Source organism: Pezoporus flaviventris, unplaced genomic scaffold (assembly GCF_033815535.1).
Source record: "Pezoporus flaviventris isolate CSIRO_AGI_PZ_B2104156 unplaced genomic scaffold, CSIRO_AGI_Pfla_v1 ptg000001l, whole genome shotgun sequence".
NCBI classification, from domain to species: Eukaryota; Metazoa; Chordata; class Aves; order Psittaciformes; family Psittacidae; genus Pezoporus; species Pezoporus flaviventris.
This window is the reverse complement of record NW_026892549.1, coordinates 51,304,166-51,328,525: the sequence shown is the minus strand read 5'-3', so window position 1 is coordinate 51,328,525 and position 24,360 is coordinate 51,304,166. Positions and strand designations below refer to the sequence as shown.

Below are 24,360 nucleotides of genomic sequence, written 5' to 3'. Positions count from 1 at the left end.
TACAATGGCCATTTCAGACACTTGTTTCTGCACCTTTTTTTCCAATGCATGAAGTGGGAGCTTTAAGCCTTAGAACATTCTCAGAAGAAATTTAGCTCGGGGTTAGGTACCCGTGATCGATCCCATCGCCTGAAAAACAAAGTCCTACATCCATCTGCGCAGCATTGCTAAACATTTGTGTTTCTTGTAATCCATTCATCTTGCTAATGCAAAAGAAAAGTAACCCAGCAAGCGAAGGGATTATTTGTGCCAGTTTAATAAGCTGAATTGACCTTAGAGCTGTCATGAATTACAGAACTGTAGCTGAAACAAAGATGGGACCATGTATCTGTGAACAAAAGAGAAGGGAGTTGAATCATATGGCTATCTGGTGGAGCAACTTAAACATACCATGGGATCGTGATCTCTGTAGTATTTAGGTCTTGTAACATGATGGAGGGTGTTATGAAGAATACAAAGTTTAAGCACTGTAATATTTTGCGTGAAACGTGCAAATAAAAATAGGTAATAGTAGAAAAGAAATAGACTCATTATGGTAACATTCTGATGAAAGCTGGATAGGATGAATCTTGCTTTTCCTAAGCAGTTAAGTGGTTTGGAAGTAAAAATTAGAATGGAAACAGGGATTTCTTGTAAAATGCTCAAAGCCTTCAATAGTGCACACAGCAGCAGGATAGAAGGTTTCTTGTTTGTATCTCCTGATGTGTTTTTATGTTCAGCTGAGATGTATTATGTTTAGCTGGGTTGTGACAGCTTTAGGTTCTGTTTTGCTTTCCAGTGGGAGGATTGTTTTTCACCTGGAGGTAGCTTTAGCACCATTCATTAATGCGGAAAGTGAAAAGTACACGCATTTCTATTTTGTATCAATTAAATATATATATAGTTTTATGCCTACCTTAGAGAACTGTGATGTTTCCTAATGCAGATCGTATTTGCACACAGATAATATCTGTAGATACCTTCCTTCTGGTTTTGTGTTATTTTTTTACTTCAAGAAATAACCCTGGGAGCACACTATATTTTTTCATAACTGTTTTCAGTATATGTCCAGATGGGACAACAGGGTTAGTTGTGATTAATCAGTCAGCTTTCTGTGAGCAGCCATCATGTGCTCTGCACAGCATGAGTGGTGGCAGCCACTCATTCAAGATACTCTTTCTAAGCAAAACCAGTTTTAGGGTTGCCTGGATGTATTACGCACTACAGCACATTTTTCTGTATGTTGCATCATAATCTTTCAAAGAGCCAGGCATGCTTCTGTGAAAGAAGTTTAGTGATCCTGCAGCTCCAGTTACTTTCTCTTTCTGGCCTGTGATTCTACAAATAAGCAAGCTAGAAGCTGTAACCTTAACTGCTTCAGATTTGTCTTTCTATTCATTCAGTCTTTCTAGTGCTCAGTTAATGCTTTGTTCTTTTTCTAGGAGAATTATGGGTTTAACAAAATAGAAGTAAGAGACAATGGCAATGGAATCAAGGTTGCTGATGTTCCAGTTATGGCAATTAAACACTACACCTCAAAAATAAGCTCTTCTGAGGATCTTGAAAGATTGACAACGTACGGTTTCCGTGGGGAAGCTTTGGGATCAATTTGCAGTATATCAGAGGTAAGCAGTTGCTATAAATGTGTTGAATCTCTTGTTTCATGATTATTTTTGTGTGTGATTGTTAAAATATCAGTGCAAAGACTTTAAATTTGTTCCAGCAGCCTGTCAGTGGTATGTTTTCTGAATAATTTGGCTTGTGTATGCTGCGTTTTACCTGCTCACAGAAGTCATGTCATACAGTTAAGAAGCAGTATGGATTTCTTGTTGGTGTCAGTCCTGCCTTTCTGTCATACTCCAGCACTCCATTTATTTTCCTCAGTCCGAAAAGTTTGGAGATAGGTTGCTTAGTGTTTTTCAGGGTAGAGGTAATGATTCCTTATATATACACATATAGATACATGATTCCTTAAAACACTGGTTTAACCTTCTTAGTGTTTAGTAGCAAATATAATGTCAAAGGGTATGGTGGAGTTTGCTCCTTGAATTAGGGTAAATCAAAATGAGGTGGTGGCCAGGAGAAATAATTTTAGGGAACTGATGGCCCACATAGCTACCATTCCAGTAATGATTTCTGCCTTGATGTTATCTAGGTGATTGGCAGTCATGGGATGTTGATGGGCTCCATATTGCACTTTGACATGTGCATGAGTGCAGTTGCACAAACTTTGTTGTCTGTATGAGTAAACAGGAACCTGTGCCCTGATCTGAGTCTGATCCATATGTTTGTGTTAAGAGGACTGACAGTGTACTGATATTTGGGATTTAACTTGTTGGCTGAAAGTAAGTACATTTGTTCAAAACCATCTGAAAAATGTTCAGTGTTAAGGGCACAGCATCTACCTGTTCCACTGTGCTCTGCCTTTCTGTATTCATGTTGTGCAAAGGTCAAGGTTCAAATTCTTCTGTCTGCCAAGCATTAGATCCTGTATGACAATACTGATAGCCGTGTCTGATTAGAACCACCAGCTGTCAAGGCCAGGAGAGATGTTACAGCTTGAATCCTTGCTACCTTGGGCTACATTCATTCTGCAGTAAGCAGAAGTGGGTTGTGTTTTGGATGGAGATTTCCAAAGATGCTTTCAGAAGTGTGGTGTTTTGACAGATGATGGTGGACCTCAATCATTGGCTCTTTCTAATGAGTTGTCAGAGCAGAATGCTATCTGTTCTGTCTTTATAATCAGCTCTATGGTACATTTCATAAGAGATGGGAGGTTGCCTGAGTGTATCAAGTACTTTAATAGGTATTACTTTAAACTTTGAATCAGTAATTATGTTTATTAAATGCTCCTGGCATTAATTGCATTCTGCCTGCCCAAACTGCCCCCTGAAGTTTCAGTTAAGAGGTAATTTGCTATTGGCCCTTAAGTAGGTCTGTAATACTGTCAGTTCCATGTAATCAAGTACTGTTTTTTCTCTCTCTAAGAGGCATGGCTGAACTCTGAATGATTCATAGGAGGCACTAAACTAAACCATAATATCCTGAAGCTCTGTGTGCGTGATAACCTTTACGTCTCTCAGGTGGTTAAAGTGCACTGATTCTGTTGTTCAAAATGTTGATACCTCAACTCAGGGAACTGTAGTTTTATTTAACTTCTGGTTTATGGCTGACCTGGCTAAAGCTGATCTGTTTATTACCTTAATAGCTTACAAAACATGCTACCACTGATTGCTAGGTACATGTGGGTGCAGAAAGATAATGTACTGTTTGTTTGATAGTAGTTGTGTTTGTGAAATCTCACATGATTTAAGAAGTTGTCATAGTGTGCCTTTTCTCATAAATGATGAAAAGGCAAAATTATCAATAGATTTAGTTGTTTGTTTAACCTGTTTTAGAATAGAAGATATAGGAGTGTGTGTTGTAGGTAGTATGAATTGCTATGTGTGGTAGAAATGCATGGCTTTTAGTTAAATGGATGGGAAAATGAGTAATAGTACAGGATATGACTGAGAAACACCCATAGAAAAAACTTTATAAACTAATTAAATGTAACTGGTGACTAAACTAATGCAATGATAAGTGTGGCAGTAAGGCTTATCTGAGCTCCTGCTGAACTTTGTGAATTCTTTATTAACATATTTTTCTTAAAATCGCTCTTTTCAGGTTTTGATCACAACAAAGACAGATGCTGATGATATCAGCACTCAGTATGCTTTGGATAGCAAGGGGCATGTAGCTTCTAAAAAGCCTTCTCACCTTGGACAAGGTAGGATGTTCTGATATTGCACTGTGACAGAAATATGTTTCTCTGAGGCTCTATTCGATGTTGAAATACCTGTTCTGTACTTGAAAGCTGAGTATGAAATCTTTTCATCTGCAAACGTGTCTTGCCTTATGTCTGTCAACTGAGGATGTGTTATCGTAAGAAATAATATGTCTTGTAAGTTGCTTTAGATAGTAATTATAAACTAGCCTCTCCTTCTCTGACTCACTTCTTCAAGTTGTCAGTGGAAATAAAAGCTGTAAAAATTCAATGCCCCAGGTCCAGGCAGACTTACTATATAAGTATATGAAAGATTTGCTCAGGACTAAAATAACGTTTCTGTATTTAGCAAAATCCTCGCTCTAAAGGAGGAAGAATTGCCTTGCTGCTATGTGAACGAGTTGCAGGAAGCAGCACGGCTACAGGACTAGGCAAAGTCCCAGTTCTTTCTAACCTGCAGGATGTGTATGGTGCTGGCAATCCTGCATGTTTATGTGAAAGATTAAAGGTTGCCCTGACCTTAGAGGTGGCCTTGGTGGTTCAGGCATGGTGCAGGTTTGGGGCAGCATGTCCTTGTGTTCTGCTCAGCCACTTGTTGCTCAGCAAGGACTGTTAAGGTCATGCTGTGTCCTCACATTCGCAGTGTGTATTCATAGAAGAGGTGTGCACCTTTCTTGTGACTTTCTTGGGAAGCACTTGCAGCTTTTCCTAGCTGAGCTGCAGTGGCTGCTTGTCAATATTGCGCCCACAACCTGCCCCCCAGCTGCTTGCAGTGCTCGTACCCCAACAAGGTCCTGACTACAGTCTGGCACCTCTGCTCAGCACCAACTGGCCGCAGGGGGCCATTAAGCCAGAAGAAGCTGCCGAGGTCCAGTACACGGGCAAATACTGAAGAAAATTGAGAGCTCTAATTTTAGCCAATATCAATCATTTTCAGGATTTAGACTGTAGTATTTTCCATGGCTGGAAAGCCTGTGGGTTGCATTGCCGTGTCTTTTGTCAAAATTGTTGAAGGATTAACTGAATTCTGTGACATACTTAATACTTTGAAATATCGTTGCGGGCAAGGATTTTGTGATAGTGTTGGTAGATGACTATTCCACCCCTTACTGTGTGTGTTGAACAGAGGTATCTGGCTCTTCAGGTACTACCCTAAAGCAAATGCTTGAGAAAGGCCTTAATAGAGCACAGTGCTCCTTTGTCTCCAGATAAGTCTGATTAGGTTCTAGTATGTTAACCGTTTTACTAATGAAAGTTAACTTAATATGCACTGAAAGTGTCTTCAGCTTTATTTAGTGCTGATTCTCACCACTGTCAGTGTGTATGAAAGAAAGATTAATGCTACAGTCATAACTCTGAATAAAGGAGGGGAATCACAGCACTTGAAGTGCTTTTTGGGGGAGGATGACTGCTAATTTGGTATATTTCTTCTCATGCTAATGTACTCTAATTTAGTATTACTAAGGTTTATTTTGTATGCAGCAGCATACAGATAGGTCTCTGCAATATCCAGTTAGTGGTATCCTTTCATAGTTATTTCTGCTTTTTTTTTTTTGGTCACCTGCTTGCAGGTACTACAGTTACAGTTCTAAAGTTGTTTAAGAATCTTCCTGTAAGAAAACAGTTTTATTCAACAAATAGAAAATGTAAGGAAGAACTGAAGAAAGTCCAAGATTTATTGACAGCATATGGTATCATAAAACCAGACCTGAGGATAACCTTAACACATAATAAGGTAATATTTTTCTGTCAGCTGTCTTAAGGATCAGTTCCTGATGACTTATGCAGTTCATCTAATACTTGCATAAAATCTTTCCTCCTTAGGAATTTTCTTTCATCATAGGTTTGTTTCACTTCTTTTTTCCCTTCAGAGAGGTGTATTTATGCTGGTTACAGATTTAGATGATAAACTTCTAAAACTCAGGTTCAGATGGTTTTGGTCTCCTCCAACAGATACCTGGTTATATATATATATATAAAATATTTTACATGCTAGTAGTGTAAGAATGACTTTACATGTTAGTGGTTAGTAACAGTGGTGGTAGTGGTGGTCTGCAGAACACAAAAGTGAGACCTTACTATGCCATGGGGCCTGATCAAGTGTTAACTTAAGCCAACTGAAAAAAACTCTCAAAAAGGTCAGGGTTATCTTGCTGTATGCTGAGTCATAAAAGCTCAATACATAATGATGGTTCTATTTTAAATAGTTGAAAAATTCAAAACAATTTGCTACATAGATGTAAGTGAGAGTAATGTATTTTATAACCACAGACTTTTGTTGGGATAGTTGGTCTTTGTTTAGACTTGGAACAGATTCAGAGGCTACTTGGAGGCTACTTTGTCTTCACAGCATATTGAACATAGCTGATTTTATTGGCTGTGCTCCTGCTTGTTTTCCTTTTTTTTGAGGAAACCTCTGCTAATGAATTTCCAAGTTGCCACAAAGTGGAGAGGGACATCTTGTGGCAAGATCCCTCAGCAATTCTTTTTCTGTTCCAGAATAATTTTGTTTGATCTTGCTACTGGGCCTGTTCATTGAGCAGTTTTGATCAGTTACTCTTACCAACCAAACATTCACACTTCAGTTCCTTTTCAGTGGGAATGACGAATGACACTGCTTTCTTGAAATGGCAACAGATTGACCATCCTTTTCTGGAGTTATAAAACATGCTCTGACTATATTTATGTATGTATTTCTAAAGAGCAAAGAGTAGAAACTGTGAAAAATAAAAGCCATCCTTGTTGCTATAGAATTAGTATTGCAAAGCTGAGAGTGTAGCTACTTTCAGTCTTACTTCACTGGGACTGCAGAAGGTTCAAAACCAGAGGTTTCAGGGGTGTGCACTTCTTAAGTTGTGTTAAGCTCCCTGATATACCTACCAGTGGTTCACAGTACTGGTCTTAAATGTTGGTTAATAAAACTAGTTTTGTCTTTTAGTGGTGGGTTTTTTTTGCTCTCTCTGAAAAGTTGCAATATTTTTTTTATGATGCTATTTTGATTTCATCCCCCTTGATTAAACTGTTACATATCTTGGTTTTCTTTGTTTTCTCTGCTTAGCTTAGTACAATAATGTGTAATAAGTTGATCACATCTCTTTGTCACAATAGTTACTGCAAAAATGGTGTGGAGAATGGCACAATAGCCATCACATGTTGGTTTTGACAAACTACCCTATTAGCTTCAGAGATAAATTCTTTAGTAAACAGTTTGATTAGGTAAAATAAATCAGTACAGATGCTATCTGCAGGCAGTATCATTCATTGTTATGACAGAGATGATGCTGAGTTTTTGGGCTCTTCATTTTGCACTGCCGGCCTTAGGTTTGTTTTGATCTGTTTAGGCGAAGAAGCAAGCAAGCAAGAAACTGCTCAAACGTTTTAACACAAGAGGTCGCTCGGTAGCTGTTGCTGAGAAGAGAAAATGAAATCATACAAAGTGTAGTCAGTCTCTCCCCGCATGTGTAAATTCTTTACAATAGTTTGAAAATGCTAATCTTTTAATGCAGATTCCTGTCTTTCTACTGCTGCTATTACTTGCGAAATAAAACATTACCTACTTCATCATGCCTTTTAAGACCTTTAAAATTGTTAAATTCTACTGAATAGGGTTCTGTGGTTTTTTGGTTTTTTTTTTTGCGGGGGGGGGAGGGTTGAGGGGTTGGGGGTTGGTTTTGTTCTTGGTTCGTGGAGGTTTTTGTGGTGGTGGCTGTTATTTCTGTTTGAAATGTATTCAGAGAAAGAATCAACTTACTAGAATGGCTTTATCTTTCACATAGCTCATAGATTATGTATTAGTTTAAGGAAAATGGATATGCATTTATTCAGAGGGATTCCTAGAATTCCAGATTCTTGAGGCTGAGCCAATACTTTCTGTTGCAATGGAAGAAGATACATGTCAGGAGTAAGATCAGGTTCCGAGTTTGAAAAGAGTGTGAAGGTAGCAGACATGAGGTATTACAGGAGATGAGGAAAGACAGGTTGAAAGAGAAGAGGTAGTAAGTGAAAAAAAGTGTAAATGAAAGTGTATTTCAGAGAAATCTTCAAAATAAATGGCAACACTGGGACATAAAAAACCCCAACAACCGACCAGTCTTTGAACTTATATATTTTGTAAGAAACTAAAGGGGGATGGAAGAAAGCATAGCCCTAACTTTACTAAGGAAGACTGTAATGAGGTTGAAGCTTTCATAGAGGTGTCTGAAGCTGGGCATCTGAAATGGCTGCCTAATAGATTCTAGCAGAAACTTATTTTAGCAAGTCAAGCACTTATGGAGCTGTTGAATGTATATATTATATATATATATACACACATGTTTTTAGGATCCACAATATGTTGCATGTTTTATTTCCACTATGTTTTTTTTTGTAAAGGTGTGCCTTCTGCTTCTGAAAGAGATTTCCAGAATTTTTTTCTTCTTCTTGTGCCACATTTTATCTCTGTATTGGTTAGGAAAATACCACCATTAAGTGTCTGATCTCTTTTCTGTGAAGAACCATAATGCTTTTTCTGCCTTTGGGTTTTTTTTTTAGTAAGTAAGAAAATAGGTATCCTTATATTAGTCGTCCTAAGGTTCATTTATTGTGTATTCTCTGTTAGTGGATTTTCAAGATAGAAAATACTTGATTTCTCTTTCTGCTCAGAATGTTTTGTTTGCATTAGCAATAAATAATGAATCACTTTGCAGATCAACCTTTGAAGTACTATTGCTATTTTGACAACTTGGATTAGCTAGTGCTCCTTCTTTTTCTGAAGGTTTATCCTGCCAAGACATTCTTTGAATACTGATAATGTTGATCCTCTTGCCAGTATGGTTATGTTAGAAAGAGGTATTTTTCTTCTTTCATCACCATGTTCCTTGAAAGCATATTGAATAATGAGACAGCCAAATGGAAATAATTTACATGAGTATTCGGCAAGTATATTTAAAGTTAATGTTATCTGAAGGCATGCTAAGAACATTACAAAGTCAGCTGCTGCTTAAATTGTATCAAACTCTTCAGCCCCAAATGCTATGTTCTGGCCACCTATGAGCTCTGGCTATAATTTACCCAAGGTGGTGGGGGGTTCTTCCCCTTAACTCAGTCTTGTAAGCCACTTACAAGTTCAGGAAACGCCTTTGTTTGTTGAAAGGCTGATGAGATGGAATACTTTAATTCTGGTCTAGTTGCCTATATTCCACAAATGCTGAAACAAGAGAGGACACCCAATAACTATACCTGATTTAACAATTTCAGATATGATAGGGCTGAACAAATTATGGCAACAGGTGGTTCAGATGGTGCCTATCAGCAGGTCATACCATATGCAAGTGGTCCCATGTCTTGTGCAAAGCACAGGTGGGCCATAAGGAGACTCAATAAATTTTGCAGCTCCTGTTGAGGAAAAACATGCATAAGGCAGTATTTTTTATCTGGTATTTTTCATGCATAATATTTTGAGGCCTTGCTCACGCACAGTTCTGCCTCTAACTGGGTCTCGTTTGTTTGTTAAGAGAATCATGGGTCAAAACTTCTGGATGCAAGAGGTCCATTTTAAATCTGTTATTGATTGTAACTGTGGGTTGTATTTTTCCCCAGACCTCTTTTGTGGTTGGTATTGACCTAAAGGGTACCATCCTTTTTTTTTTTTTTTTTTTTTTTTCCTTTGCAGTAACTCTCCTTGTATTTCTAAAGTTGGATAATCTCAACCTACAATCTGTATTCAATAGTTCAAAACCAGTTTCTTTTCTGTGTCTGAGTTCTCTGTAATAAGTGTGGAGGTTTTGAAACAGAGTAAGTGCATTAGGTTAAATTTATCATTTTTAATAGTGCCATCATACTTTGCATTCATTCATTGTGCTTCCAAACTCTACTGTCACTGTATGTTGAAAAGAAATCTGCATTGAGCAGAAACAGCAGCATGTAAGCTCTTTCGTGAGTTGGAAAGGCCACTCTGTTTAATGTAATAATGATAAATTAAGTCCCTCCCTAATCTGTGTGTCTTAAAATTTAAAGAGGAATTATGATTAAGAATCTGCAGTGCCATGCTTTCATGCGGACCTGGAATACAGCTCAGTCTTTACTCCCATTCATTGTTCAGTGGCTTTGCTGAGAAAGCCAAACAGAGAGTTAATTATGATGTTTTTTGTGCTGAGGACACCTGTCCACTAGGAAATGCGCTGAGACCCCCAACTCGATTTACATCAGGCAGAGAACAGCTGCCAGATGGTAACTACTTTTGGTCACCACCAACCTGGTTGAATTTGAACTGGTGACCCAGAGGTGAAATGCTTTATATCCTATTACTAATTCCTTGAGGTTTCCAGTTTCTCATCCATCACTTTTTTCAAATGACAGCACAGTATATGTCTGAAATCTCAAAACAATTACTGTTTCACATATGTGGGGGTTGTTGCAGAATCTGAGAGGTGCCCTTAGCTCTTGCAAGGCTTTCACACTCACTTTGTAACTTAAAAAAGGTTAGCAGAAAAAGGATGTTTCAAAGCTGCCTGGGAGTTTTCCATCTTCCTTACCAACATACTTTTATTTTTAACTGCTATTTTACAAAAGGCTTTTAAACCTCCTTTTATTTAATGGAATTTACTGTGATGATGTACGTCCTCTGAATGACAGTTTAGGATTAGGAACTGTGTTTTTTTGACAGTAGTTTAATTGTTTGGGAGGTTTTACTTATTTCCCTCCCCCCCCCCCCCCCTTCTGCTATGGAATTCAATTTCTGTAAACCCTCATAGATGAACATGTGTGGTTAAAGCAGCCAAAAAACTTACAGCTCTCTGTAGCCTTTGTAATTCTTGAAAGGCTCTGAAGACGTGTTACCAGATAAAGGTCTTGGTTCCTTGTAATAATGTTAACTCCTCTCCTGACTTATCTCCCAGCTCCAAATCCAAGCATTTCTCTACTGCATGATGCTCTAGAAAGCCTTTTCATTGAGCAATATCAAAAAAGGGACATCTAGGCAGGAAACACATGGGAATTTGTAGGATGAATGGTGCTCTGGAACATTATTGTCTTTCAGCAAGTCTCCTTGATAGCTGTAATGCTGATGCCCATGGGGTAATGAGGTGTGTCAGCTGCATCTGATGAGGGGAAAAATGGTGCCTTGAGTTTCTCTTGCATACCTCTACTGGTAGTTGTCCCACCATAACTTCTGAAATGGGTGGGACACCCGATTCCTCATGGCAAGTATAAAATATATGGGGAAAATAAATATGATTGTGTAAGGAGTCATGTTACTGTTCTTTAAGCTAAATTGAAATGCTGCTGTGATCTCTGTTCAAGGAAAGATCTCACAAGAGCTCTCTATTGGTCAGATAATTTACCATTGGTTTTAAAACAAGACATCAGTTATGGCATGGAGCTGATAAACAACATCAATGCTTTTCAAAGCTGGGATTTTAAAGAATGTGGTTAGGACTTTATCCTGAACCTTTCTTGATTTTAGCTGATAGGCTTTCTTCCACTGCTGAGAATGTGCCAGCCCTTGCAGCTAGATACAAGGTGATGTCTTGTTTTGGATGTTGCTGCCTGGCTTTGTTCCTGTTTATAAAAACAGATAGGCAGTGTTTTTTTCAGTTATGTTGGAGCCTAATAAACTATCAGGTTTTAGGTCAGGAAAGCTAAGGACAGGATTTTAAAGCAAGTAAAAGAATATTAGACTGTGAAATACAGTTCTCTTTTACAGAGCTAACTCATGTTACCAACCTACTGTTCATGTGCCGTGAACATAGAGGTACGTAGAGTTACTGTTCATGTACCATGAACAGTACCTCTACTAAACTTTTACACCCTTGAGCATTATTACAGAATAAATAACACAAGGATCGTCACAAAACAAATGAAGAAATTAGGAGGTTTCTGGGCAGTAAAAGTCCATTTCATTATGTTACTGTCATTATGTAGTAATAACTTTTAGCATCATGGTTGCACTGAAGTAGTCACAGCCAGCAGTAGCATCCAATCCCCAGCTCTAATTAAGGTTTTTCTTTTGTCTGTGATTGCAAATCATTGTGGCTGCTGGTAGAAGTTCTGAAATGTAAAGGATAGTTAAGGATGAGGAGTGGCCACATTTTTTCCTCTGTCCTTCCTTGGTATCTGAGGAGGCAAATATGAACAGTGCTTACCTACTGCCATATCCCAGAGACCCCAGTGGAAAGAGGTTGCATACTGTTTCTCCACTCTTCATCAAGAAATCCTTTTGGGCTATGTCTGTGTGTCCCTAAGTAAGAGATGTCTTCATGTGTGCATGTGTATTGTCATCCTCCACAAAAGTATGCATATATCCTAGGTAGGGCTGGATGGAGTGGAGAAATACATACACATACATGCACATACTTACCTTCTGTATATGTGCAATAGATTTTATATACGTTATGACATTTTGAGGACCTAGATCAGGTAATCCCTCTCAATGAAGCAAGGAGGGAGGTTGGATATATTTGGCAAGCTCTGGCAAAACCTAAGACGGGCCATATGTAATAATATATGTTTGAGTAGGCTGTTTCTGCAGTGTCATCATACTGACTAGAGTCAGATTCTTCCTTGGCTCATCCTGGACACGCGCTTTATATGACCTAGAAAAAATATATAGAGGAGAGTGTGGGGGTGTATTTTTAGCTAAACTAAAGGGTATCAGCAAGGTTAAAAAAATAGGGTATTGCAGGAACCTCATGGAAACAGGCATTTGCTAAAATAAATTAAAGGAATTGGCATTGTTTCTTTGTGGATTTGCTAATGCCTGTTGATATGCCCGGAGAGTGTAGACAAACAATTTTCTTTAAAGTATTAGCTATTTCTGTGTTACTGCTTCATAACTTGCAGTCAGGGCTAAAAATTAATATACCATCTAATTGTGCTTACAGTATAGTAGTATATAAATTTATATGTATAAAATACTACTATACATATTTATAGTAGTATAGAAATTTAGGAGTTGTCTGGCCTTTTCAGTATGTAGGCTTTAATTTAATTTGCAGCTGCAACCAGTTCCCAAAACTTTATCTGTTGTTCTGAGCATTAGTATCTGATAAATATATGAATAGTTAAAAAATACCCCATGAACTTATTAACAGTATCTACTTCTAGCAAGTTTGCATTTAATAAGTTCTTGTTCTCCAGAGCTTTCTTACAACCACCTTACTGAAGTGATCATTTTACAGTCCTAAGTATCAGCCATTCAACAGGTCCAGCAGTGTAATAACCTTGTATTAATCAGCAGCTAAGACTTATATCTGTACCTGCCACATCACACTAATATAACCTAAAATAAACAGCATGATGTTTATATTAGTCATGTAACAAGTGTCTTTCTCAATTTGGTCACATACATTTAATTTAAAGTGTATCCAGTAAAGAAAAAAAAAGGCTTGGCACTCTGTGTTTCCATTTTAAGTAATCAATTTTAAAATAGAAGCAGTACAGGATATGTTTTATAAGAGGAGCTCTAAAGAAGAGGACAGATTCTTTCATCACTCCAAAATGTCTTTGAGGAGATTTAAAGCAGGTGTTACGGAGAGAGGCTGAGAGGCAGTGTGCTGTGGGCAGCCCTGGGCTGTCCTTAGCTGCTGCCTGCTGCAGAAGCACGGCGGGGACTCCCTGACAGAGCTGTGGACACCCAGCCCATAGCTGTGCCTGCTTGCTTCAGCTTCTCCTCTGCCCTCCCTGAAGTAAATTGTCCTTTATGTTTGAGGGGTTCATGTTCCCTGTGGGGTGGCTGAGTTGTGATCCAGCATGTGACAGGCTTGTGTCTAGGAGGTTTGTTAGATTCAGGCAGACTGAAAAGCCCCACTTTGCAAATGCTGCAGAATGTAAGTAGAAATGGAAAATTAAAGATCTGGGGAATAGTTTTAGGATCAACAGTCTCAAAGCTTTACAATTCCACCTGTCCTGTAGGAAGAGAATATCATTTTACGGGAGCACCGTGTGCTTCTGTGGAATTCACCCCTGAAGGGCAGCAAATATCCCTCTGGACAGGTGGAATTTTAAGGCTGTGTATTGCATTTCTTGAGATGGGTGCATGTGTATTCTTTGCTCACTCACCATGCTTTCTCATAACATCCTATACCAGTATACTGTGAACTCATTTTGAATTTGGTGGACACCTAGCACCTAGTTAAAGCATCCATTTTAAACAGCACTAATAATTACTAAACAGTAATATCAGGCTTAAATTGCAACTTGCTGCGGTTTTTTTCTTTTGTGTTTTAATGTTGCAGATTGAAATACACTCAGTCAGCTAATAACAGACATAAGTGGATCTGAATTGAGCAGTGTCAGTTGCCTAGAAGCAGAAAGGCAACTAAGAAATTTTTCTTAATAGTTGATACACACCAATAAAAGTCAGCAGATTTGGAGTTAAATTCATGGCTATTTAGTATAGGACTTCTCATTAGTGAGAGACAAAATTTCAACCCCCAAAGTAGCTAATATTTACTCTATATGTAAGCGGACCTGACAGGTACCTTCTGGTGCAAGTTGCAGTTCATACTGCCTTACTGTATTTAGTAAATCTTTGCAATAGTGTTGCAACATGTGTAGCTAATAGAGGAGATATCCTTTTATTCTTTTAATATTTATAAAGTTTTTCTTAGACAACCACTTTCTTTATGCTTCCTTAGATACTGCCTCCCTTTCTAAATAGCAGGTTTGTCATAGACTTAGAGTATCCAGATAAGAGCTATGAATGGGCATCCAATAGCCAGATTTCTACTAAACCAGCCTGTATCTTGAGTATAGGAACCATAAACATTGCAGTCACCTTCAAACGCTGACCACTGTGCCAGAGACATGTCATAAGCCCTCAATATATATGCTTGGTGAAAACACAAAGCCTACTGCTGTACATCTAAGAGAAGTAATAGTTTTGATTTGTTCTAGTAATTGTTTCCTGTGCAGAAGACCAGATAAGCCCTGTAACATCCATAAATACAAGCTTGCTTAATTTTGCAATCGCTGTGAGTCTAAAGAAGTAATACAATATGAGAAGACATGCCAAAAAGTACCAATCGTGTGTTAACATTGAAAGCTGTGATTGTAAGAGGGTCAAAGTACAGAATGTTACATATACAGTATGTGTGCAGTTGCATATGCATGTTCATAGACATGAGTTCAACAAATATAATGTCAAAAATTTGACTCTGTGCCATTTGCTTCAGGCAGTTATTTGGCAGAAGACCAGGGTGTCAGATCACAAAATGGCCTGTATGTCAGTTCTGGGAACAGCCGTTATGGGCAGTATGGTACCTTTTCAACACTGCTGTGAAGATCCTGAGGTGAGTTAAAACTTCCTTATCCCAAATCCACTTAAAGCGTCAATAAAGACACCTCAATCAGTATTCAAAAAGAAGGAAACTTTGAAAAAGAGACTGTTACCTTCAGATTGACACATGATTAATGCATTTGCTTTTATTACCGTCCTCTCTGTAAAATTTATTGGTTTGGTGATTGAAAATCCACTCCCAAGAATTATCTAGTCAGGACTCATGTGGCACTGATCAAATGGCAGTATAAACAGTTGCGATGACAAATGCAGAATTGCTGATTGCTCAGAGATGTCTAAGTGGGTGCATTCAGCATGTTAAGTTGTATTTAATGGGATTATTCAGACTTTAATATATGTATGTATTGCAATTTAATAGTATTATTTAGACTTAAATCTTGAGTTTGTCAGAATGCTTGTAGTATACTTATACAGGGTAGTGAGGGGAAAAAAGTAAACCTGCTTCTTGTAATTTACAGTGTTTTAGTTGTTCATGTCTGAGCAGAGCATCCAGAGTCGTTCTTACCTGAATGCAGGTTGGATGTGTCCCACAGGGCAAGTGCAGGGAGTTCCAAAGGGAAGACATGGGGGTATTTAGAAGGGCTTGAAGGAGTCACTCAGGTTCTCACATTACCTCTCTGCTATATCATGAGGCATCCATATTCCTTGAATAGAAGTGGGGGAACATTCCATCTCTCCCTCTCTAAATAGTGTGTAGAATAGCATGTGCATCATTTATAGGTATATAAGTGATCCATGCATATTGCTTATGCACTAATCTACATTCAGAAACCACGGGCATTTCTAAATTAAGCTTCCAAACACTGAAATGACAGAATTAAGGTTGCCTGCGTAACTTTCTTTCTCTGCTGTGTGCAGGTATTGGGATAGGTATTTAATAACAAGGCATGTGCTGCTTTTTTCCTTCCCATGCCTCATTCAGTACACAAACCAGAGAGCAGCTTTTTTCTTTTTTTTCCTTTCCTACTTATTCATTGTATAGTTTCATACTCCTTTGCTGCAAAATTTACTCCAAAGTCAAAATTAATCTTGCTATAAACAACTTTCTGTAAGCTGTACCTTACTAACTGCACAGTTAAAACTTTTGTGATCCAGGGGTTTCAAAGACTGGCCTTCTTCAAAACATCTCCATGAAACAAGAACGCATTTCAAGCTGATTCCAAAGCATGCACATGAAAACTTGGGAGCTACTTGTAAAATAAAAAAGAAAACTAAGCAAATAAAAAATTGGCACAATTTTTTACATGTATAAAATAGCATCTGTGCTTTTCGCATCCCCAGCCTTGTAAATGGATGGATCTGTTTTGACTGAAAACTCACACAGGAAATTTTCCTTGTCGCTCCTTCTGTGGAGGTTAAGTTTAGCAGATACAAGTGAAACAAAGTATCTGGGACAAAGATAAGTACTTAAGAAAGACAGTGTATTGTCAACACAGATATATTTAATACTTGTATAAATTGATTTTTATTAAAGTTATTAATTTTGAAAAGTTAAAAGCAAAAATTCTGTAATACATTCTAGTTTGTGATTTTGTCTCTATGCTTCTTATCTTTTTAATGTGAAAATTCTAATAATTAAGCATTAGTTGTAGAAATTGTTGCTGACTTCACTGAGCACACTGATATTCTGCATGGCTGTAAATAGTAACAGCAGTCAGCCACTTCTAAATCTGTCAACTTCTTAAATGGAGTTATTTAGAGACTTTCAGTTTTGCTTTAATGTTTGTATATAAAAAATGTTGTTTGGGGTGAAACACTTTTTGCAGAAATATTTGGGAATTAGAAAAGGAGCTTGAAGCATAGAGGAGGAACATTCAGGGAGGATGTGATAAAGTTGCAGAATAAAATCTAGAAGTGCTGCATGTTGTTTTCTGATAATCATCCAACAGATATTTGACACCTCTTTAACTTGACCAGTGGTGTTTGGTTATGTGCAAGGTTGCTGACCAGAACACTCCAGCTTTAGCACAGAATGCTTATTACAAGGTCAAGAGGGAATAGGGGAGTACATGAGCAGATAGCTGGTGTGACGTAGATGAATGGGAAGAATTGGCTAAATCCCAGGGATTTTAAATTCCATTTCAAATGTATGATAATTTGGATTTTAGTAAATACAAGTGGCTCTGCCAAGAGCAAAGCTAACAAGGTCTCATTTTTGTGTTCGGTGATCCACCCTCCTACCAGAACATTCTACAGTCTTTCCCATATCTCCAAAATCTCCATCCTTAGCATGCCCCAGTGTTCCTTCACCTATTAGTTGGTGCCAGTGGCAGTGGGGTGATGCATGGGGCAGTATGTGGGTTGATTGAAACATCAGTTCTTACATGCTAATGGGTCCTGGCTTTTGAAAAGTTACATTTGCCTTTCCCTCAGTAAGGTCATTATCTTGAGGCTGTCCTCTCCAAGCAGCTGTCAGTTATCACAGAAATTGTGGAAATCTAGTATCTTTGGGATTTCTGCTTCTTCATCAGATTGAACTGAAATCGATCCAGCAGTTTCAAAGTTGCTTGGTAGGGGAGAGGGGGAGGTGATGGGTTAGGCAGCAGAAGTCATCGGCTTCATTTTGACCTGAAAAAACTAAGCTGAAGAATCTCAACAGAAAAATCTTAAAACTTGGAGTTGGTTAGGGGCTCAAACTGTGTGAGCTTTTGAGGCTCCTTGGCAGTGCTGTGTGCTCACAGGTTCTGGTGGGGTCATGGGTGTTTAGCACTCTCGAGAGTCAGCTGATTTGGATACAGGTGGCGTAGGTAAATTTAGGTGCCCTGAATAAATGCCCTGTGACAGGCTATTTAAAGTGCCCTGCATGTAGAAAGGAAAGGACTGTGTGTTTTGGGCTTTCCCCACAGGAGTAATTCACTGACTGCCTTCACCACATTGGGCAGCAGTGCATGCCTTTAGCTTGTACAGGGGTGAAGTTGGAAATCCCACAGTCAGCAAGCCTAAAGCTGGCCAGTGTTGTTCTCTGCAGTCTTCGGCTGCAGACAGCAATGTGATGCAAGTGGTAGCCCAAATGGGGAAATTTCTGAATAATTTCATCAAGAAAAATAGATACAAACCCGTCCTTCTCAACCTCTTTCTTTTTTAAATTGCTTTTACTTTTTTTTTTATCATAACTTTCAAGAAGCAATGCATGTATTTGACTTGGACTCCTGTACAATTTCATCTTAATATCTCACCTCTAAAAAAACCTCCAAAACTGTTTAAAATACTTTTTTGCTGTATTTGTTTTACCATTGCAGATAAATCTCTCTGGATTTCTCCCAAAAGCTGAGTCAGACAGTTCTTTGACAAGCCTTTCAAGTTCAGAAAGGAGTTTTGTTTTTATAAATAATCGTCCAGTTCATCAGAAGGAAATACTGAAGGTAATATCCTTTAGCATTTTATTCAAGGAACAGAAACATTACTTGTTTGAGGACAGAGACACCTATGTAATCTACAACCTTTTTCCCACATAATATCACTAGAGGCAAAGATACTAGCATTGTAGTTTCTTGTAAGAGAATTCTTCTAGAAGTAGTTCTGATTTTGTCTGCTTCTTGCTGTGGGCTTGTCAAGCAAATACATGCACTTTCCCTTTAAATTTCTGTATGCATTGGATAAAAATGAAAGTGATAGTGCAGCAGCACTGGCTGCAGCTAGTCATTGTACAGGCAGAATTTGATACTCTTGGGTTTCTCACACTACTAAACCTTACAACACCTCATTTGGAGCAGCCTTGCTGTCCTAATCCTTGCCCTCCTCAGAAAGGAAAATCATATTCATGCCAAAGTGTACATGTCAAAAAAGGTAGAGTCCATGAAGAGTTTTCAGCTGCAGGCAAAGCTTTATAGATGTAAACCATGAGCCTGTGTTGGTATGTTAAGTGCTAAATAATGCTAATCCGTCTCCATACAGTATTTGATGTGCCCGGTTCTTCTGGGAGTTTAAAGCGCAGCTTGAGTCCCACAATAGAATCAATGGTTAACCACAGCACAGAAGCCTAGTTTCAAAGTGAGGCTGTTCTTGTAGCAGTGCAGATAATAGTGTTCCACTGACTCTTTGTGTGTGTGTCAAGATTTTTAATCATTTGCTTTTTTGGAGGAGAGTGGTTGGGGTTTTATTCAGCCAGGTGAGGTTAAGTACACATCTTTAAGAACACATTTTGGTGGGTTTGGAAAACAAGCTATAGATCACTTTTATCTTCGTGAAGTGTATGGGGAAGAAGTGATGTGGACCTCTTATTACTACAGTTCAGTGCCAGCTGAGAACAGACTGTGGTAAGATTAAGGTTAGTATAACTTGAAAATATTTAAAGAATTTTTATGTAATTTAAAAAATATTTAAGAATTAATAACTCCCAAACAATTAAAAAAATTAAAATTTAATCAATTTATGATTTCTTTGTCTTGTTAATGAATTCTTTTCTCCAGGATGTACATCTGTGGAAGGATCCCTGATACTAGAAGGAAATTCAGGGGTCTTTATTTGACCCTTCTAATTAACAAGACCAAAATTCTGAAACAACTAAATAATTCTGTAGTCTTTTGGAGGAGTTTTGGGGAGCATCATAGAGAAAATAATAAGGGCAAGTAGAGCTTGAGGAAAGCTGTAAATATATCACTGGGTTAAAAAAAAAGGACAAAATCCTGTTCTGGAAAAAGGGCAGATGTGTAGTGCAAGCGGTACCTTGTCAAACAGACTTTGGTTTGGATGAAAGAGACAGCAGTGAAGTTACATGCTATATGGGTAGATTTTCTTTAAAAACCAGCCAGCCAAATAATAGTGTTTGTGTTGATGAGGAAGTAAGTAACTGGAGTTGCAGTCCAATCTGGACATACCATTTTTTCTTCAAAGTGTGATCAGTACATTCATTCAGAAAGTCAAAATAGCAACCATTAGTATCTTGAAATTGGTTCCAACCAAAACTCCAACACATCTTTTGTGCTTTTATAATGTCAAATTTTGGTTTTGTGCCTTTGTGTCTATTTTATTGCCTTTACTGACATCTCTTTATTAAATCAATCTGTAGTTAATTCGACAGTACTACAGTCTGGTGACACACAAGGACTGTACTCATTTATACCCTGTCTTCTTTTTGAATATTACTGTACCTGCCTCTACTGTGGATGTGAATTTAACACCTGATAAAACTCAAGTTTTACTGCACTATAAGGTAACTAAGATTTTAATCTGGTTTTGAGTTGTCAGCCTTTTACTTATATAAGCAGGACAAGGGCTCCTGGGATTATGGAAATGTTTGAATATAAGCAGTGCCACTTTTTTTTGTTTGTTCTATTGGTGGTTTTTTGTTTGCTTTAGTTACGTGGTAGTTTGCCTTTATCACTGGACTGTTTTGTTTGAGAAGTATTGAATAGTTTAAGTAGAGTATTATTCCAAATTCATTTCCCAGTTGTTGTCAGGGATTTTTACACTGTCAGATATATGCATGTATCACTTGGTTTTCAGATGGCTTTATAGTGAGAAAAGCTAAATGGAACTACGATGTGTCCCTACGTAAAACTCATGCTTAACTTGATACCTGCACAAAGTAATCACTTCTTAAACACCACATGCATGAAGGGAGAATGTGGGGGTGAATTGATTTCTGGTCAAAGCAATATTTTGCCATTATGTATATAAACTGTTGACATCACTGAAGTTTCAGGACATCCTTTTCATGCTATCAGGACCTGAAATTTAGACCATATGTACCTTTGTTTTAGAGGCTGTATAGTGATAAATGCCCATAAAGTTGCTTTCACTTATGAGCACTTCATATGAAAAACAGTGCCACAGAAAATAAGAAGGCAAATAGGTAAGGTCATTCAAAGTAAATACAGATAGTCACACCAGTATGTTGATCTTCTTCACTGAAAGCTTTTGTATTTGTGTTGATCTTGTAAAAGTACTACCTGTCAAATGTCACTTATATGAAAATTAACACAGCATTCTCGCATTTGATCCAGTTAAAAATCTTTCCTTTCATGTTAGAAAAATGGTTGGTTTTTTTTTGGTTTGGGGTTATTTCTTTTTCATTTCCATCATTTGGTGCAAAGCTGTCTTGGAAGCAGGCATCGTAATAAAGAGCCTACACAAACATGCTTACATGAAAAGGGTTGGTGCATCTGTCTTGACTGTAAGTTTCTAACTCCATGTTAGGTGGGAATAGCTTTATGTGATACTGGTTTAAGCAGTCAGTACCCTGTTATAAAGAAAGCAGTTAATTGTTTTTGTGATGTGCTAGGTATTCTGCTTCACTGGTTTACTCTGACAAAATATTTGAAGTATCCAGTTCAAGGTCTTTTTGAGCATATGTGAACAACTGCACTGCAATAATCTGTCCAGATTTGCTTGAAAAATATTCTGGATAAAATTACTTTGCTTATTCTTCTATATCCTTAATATCTGTCAGTTAGATTTTCAGGTGTGCTTGTGTGTGTGGCTTTTCTTTTGTGTTTTTTTTAATTTTTTTTTTTTTTTTTTTCCCCAGGAATCTGTCTTACTTGCTGTTGAAAATGTGTTGAAATCACTGTATGGGCCACTACCTGCTACAGTCCCCGGTGAAACTGATAAAACAGATGTTAACTCAGAAGACATGTTTGTTCATAGAACAGAACAAACAGATGTGGTTGTTAATGAGATGGGACCATCTGGAAACGATGATCAACATGCTCATACTTCATTCCTTTCATTCAGCAGTGATGTGCAAAACTGTCAAGCAGGAAAAAACATGGAGATCTGCTTAAATCATCAGACGCTTTGTGGTGATGATGTACATAGTTGCCTGGACAAAAAAGAGCTTTCTAAGAGTGACGCCTTTCCAGACAGTTCCTTAAATTTATTGTGTGAGGATGAACAGAATGGACAGAATATGACTGATATTCAAAGTAACAGTATCCCTGTGGACCCCAGTTCTAAAAAAGCTGATGGGTGTCTTTTGAGTTCTGGTGATATTGATGAAATAGAAAAAAATGGGGAGGCTTTAGTCTCTAAAGACTTACCTGAAATCTCTGCTGATAGTTGGAGTATGGGAAGTGGATTTAAAAACTTTCTAGGAGACAGCCTGGAACCTGTTAAGATTTTGATTCCTGAAGTTGGAGGAACAATTAATAAGCAAAATGGACATCCTAGTGAACAAAGCAGTGATCCACGAATCTCAAATCAAAGCATAGAGAAAAGAAATCTGATAAGTGATAAGTTTGGACATGTGACAGCTTATGACTTAATTAGTAGTAGAATAATAAAGAAACCAAAGTCTGCTATTGGATTTTTCACTCAAGAATGTCGTCCAAAATTGATAACTGATAACCCAAAGACCAGCATGGAGGATATTCTGCTGCAAATTGAAGAGCAGTGGGATAATTTGAATGAAGAGGAAAAAAAGAAGTAAGTTTTCAGGCTTTGACTTGCTTTTGTAGCTGGTAGTTACCGGTAAGTCACATGTAGTGAATTAACAAAAAAATAAAATAACTTCCTAGTTATTTTATGAAAAAATATCACAAAAAAATGGGATTTGACTTTCTAAGATCAGTGTCAGTATTGTGAGTTGTCACATTTTGCTCTGTGAGGATGTGCACTGCTGATATGAGTTACTTGTTTTGCCACCCTGTCATGGAGCTAGGTAGGGATGGTTTTGCTGAATTGTTATTTACAGGTAACAGGCAAGTAAATGTACTGTTTGAATCCTGCAAAATTCTGTTAAATAAGGACTGCCTGTATGTTGCCACTCCCAATGCACTGTCAGTGAAAACCAGCAGGGTGATGGATGAGCTGTGTAGTTCGTCCAGAGTTTTTCCAATGTGTAGTTCTTTTTTATTGTTACGAAGTGAGGATTCTTTTTCAGGATCTTTAGTACTTGAACATTTCATAAATTCCTTTCCTATAAATTCAGGAAGTGTCCCAACCCATGGTACCTCAGAATTATATTTGTAAAACCCAGTCGGATGACACAAGGAATTTCTTTTTTCTCTAAACAGCTATTCCAGTGCCATTCACACTATACTACAATTTGAATTTTAATCTCTTACAGTCAGAACCAAATCTCTTCTTAGATTACAGTCTAAAAGAAATTGTCACTGTTTTTTTTTAAACCCATCTGCAAGTAAGGGAAGTATTTTAGCCTAATTTGGGGTGGAGGTTAAATCAGTTAAAATATTAGGTATATTTTGTACTTCATTTAGAACTTCTAGTAAAAGATGAATTAGAATAACAGATTTTGAGACATTCTAAGGCAGGTAAAAGAAAAACGAAACACCAAACCTTTGATATCTTATTTGTAATTTTATAAAATGTAAAACACTGTAGGGCATCACACAAATGATGAAAATAGTTCTTTAGTAGTTTTACATGTGATGATTTGAATGCATATTGTGATTTGTAGCAGAAAGTTTGAGAAATGAAATTTGGGTTCTGAAAAACAAAACTCATTGGAAGTGTTATGAAAATGTGTTTTCTTAATGTGATGGAAGCTAGGAGAGGCAATTAAGAAAGGCCACTGAAGAGGAAATAATACTGGCAGTGTAATTTTAACACTAATGAAAGAGAAGATTAGCAGTGTGATAAGAGAAACTACACCTATTGAATTATTGTTAATATATGTGTTTTCCTTGACGTTTTACTTTGTTTGAAAACATCTGCCTTGTTCTGAATACCAGCTGTATCAGAGTTAAGTAAAACCTTTTTTATCTAGGCTCCGATTTACCTCATGCTAAGCAAGCAACATGCTATGATCACAAAACCATACATGAGAGAAAGTGTTTTGTCCATCTCTGCATTAGCAGAAATATTAATGTAATAGTAGAAATCTACTCCAATTATATTCACGCTTTTAATGAAATGAAACAAAAGGTTCTGCCAGCTGTTTCAGAAAATTTTAATTTGCTCTGCTTTAGCTTTTCAGATTTCATGGTTGCTTTCCTGGTACAACTGTTATGTTAAAGAGTGTGCCTTCAGATTAACTTTGTATTAGTTCAGGAAGAAGACCTCTCTGGTAGTTAAGTTTTCCTTATATGTAGGGTTGAATGCAGCATATTATATATACTATATTCATTTTTCCATATACATAGGATTGAATCAAATGGATGCTGAAATGAACCACTAGTTTTATCCATACAGCTTCGATGTACCTCTTTTCTGCTTTAAATCTTGTAAAATTGCCTCAGAAAATAACAAACATGAAGAGATGCACAGACATCTTTCCCTCCAGGGCAGCAGTGCGCAAGAACTGTGGTTCATCTGGCAAAGAACATAGTCTTGCCTATCAGATACTCTGGATAAATTGGGCCACCTAGAGGTAACAACAAATGTATATGCAACAAGGCAGCCAAAGTGCCACAGTTCTACTGAACACACTATACCCCCA

The 24,360-nt window shown here is 37.6% G+C and overlaps 1 protein-coding gene across 6 annotated transcripts in view; it reads left to right on the top strand.

Moving 5' to 3' along the window:
- The window catches only part of PMS1 (PMS1 homolog 1, mismatch repair system component), a 45,424-nt gene that overhangs the window by 6,034 nt on the left and 15,030 nt on the right, over nucleotides 1–24,360 (top strand). For 4 of the 6 annotated variants that reach the window (XR_009744166.1, XM_061457567.1, XM_061457576.1 and 1 more), the window contains exons 3-9: nucleotides 1,422–1,604; nucleotides 3,646–3,748; nucleotides 5,317–5,480; nucleotides 14,896–15,012; nucleotides 18,260–18,382; nucleotides 20,029–20,172; nucleotides 21,490–22,385. Coding sequence is in view for 5 of the 6 variants with exons in the window: in XM_061457567.1 (XP_061313551.1) it covers nucleotides 1,422–1,604; nucleotides 3,646–3,748; nucleotides 5,317–5,480; nucleotides 14,896–15,012; nucleotides 18,260–18,382; nucleotides 20,029–20,172; nucleotides 21,490–22,385 (1,730 nt within the window). In the remaining variant the exon portion in view is untranslated. The remainder of the gene's footprint in view (nucleotides 1–1,421; nucleotides 1,605–3,645; nucleotides 3,749–5,316; nucleotides 5,481–14,895; nucleotides 15,013–18,259; nucleotides 18,383–20,028; nucleotides 20,173–21,489; nucleotides 22,386–24,360) is intronic. The other 2 variants (XM_061457558.1, XM_061457585.1) reach the window with 2 other exon arrangements.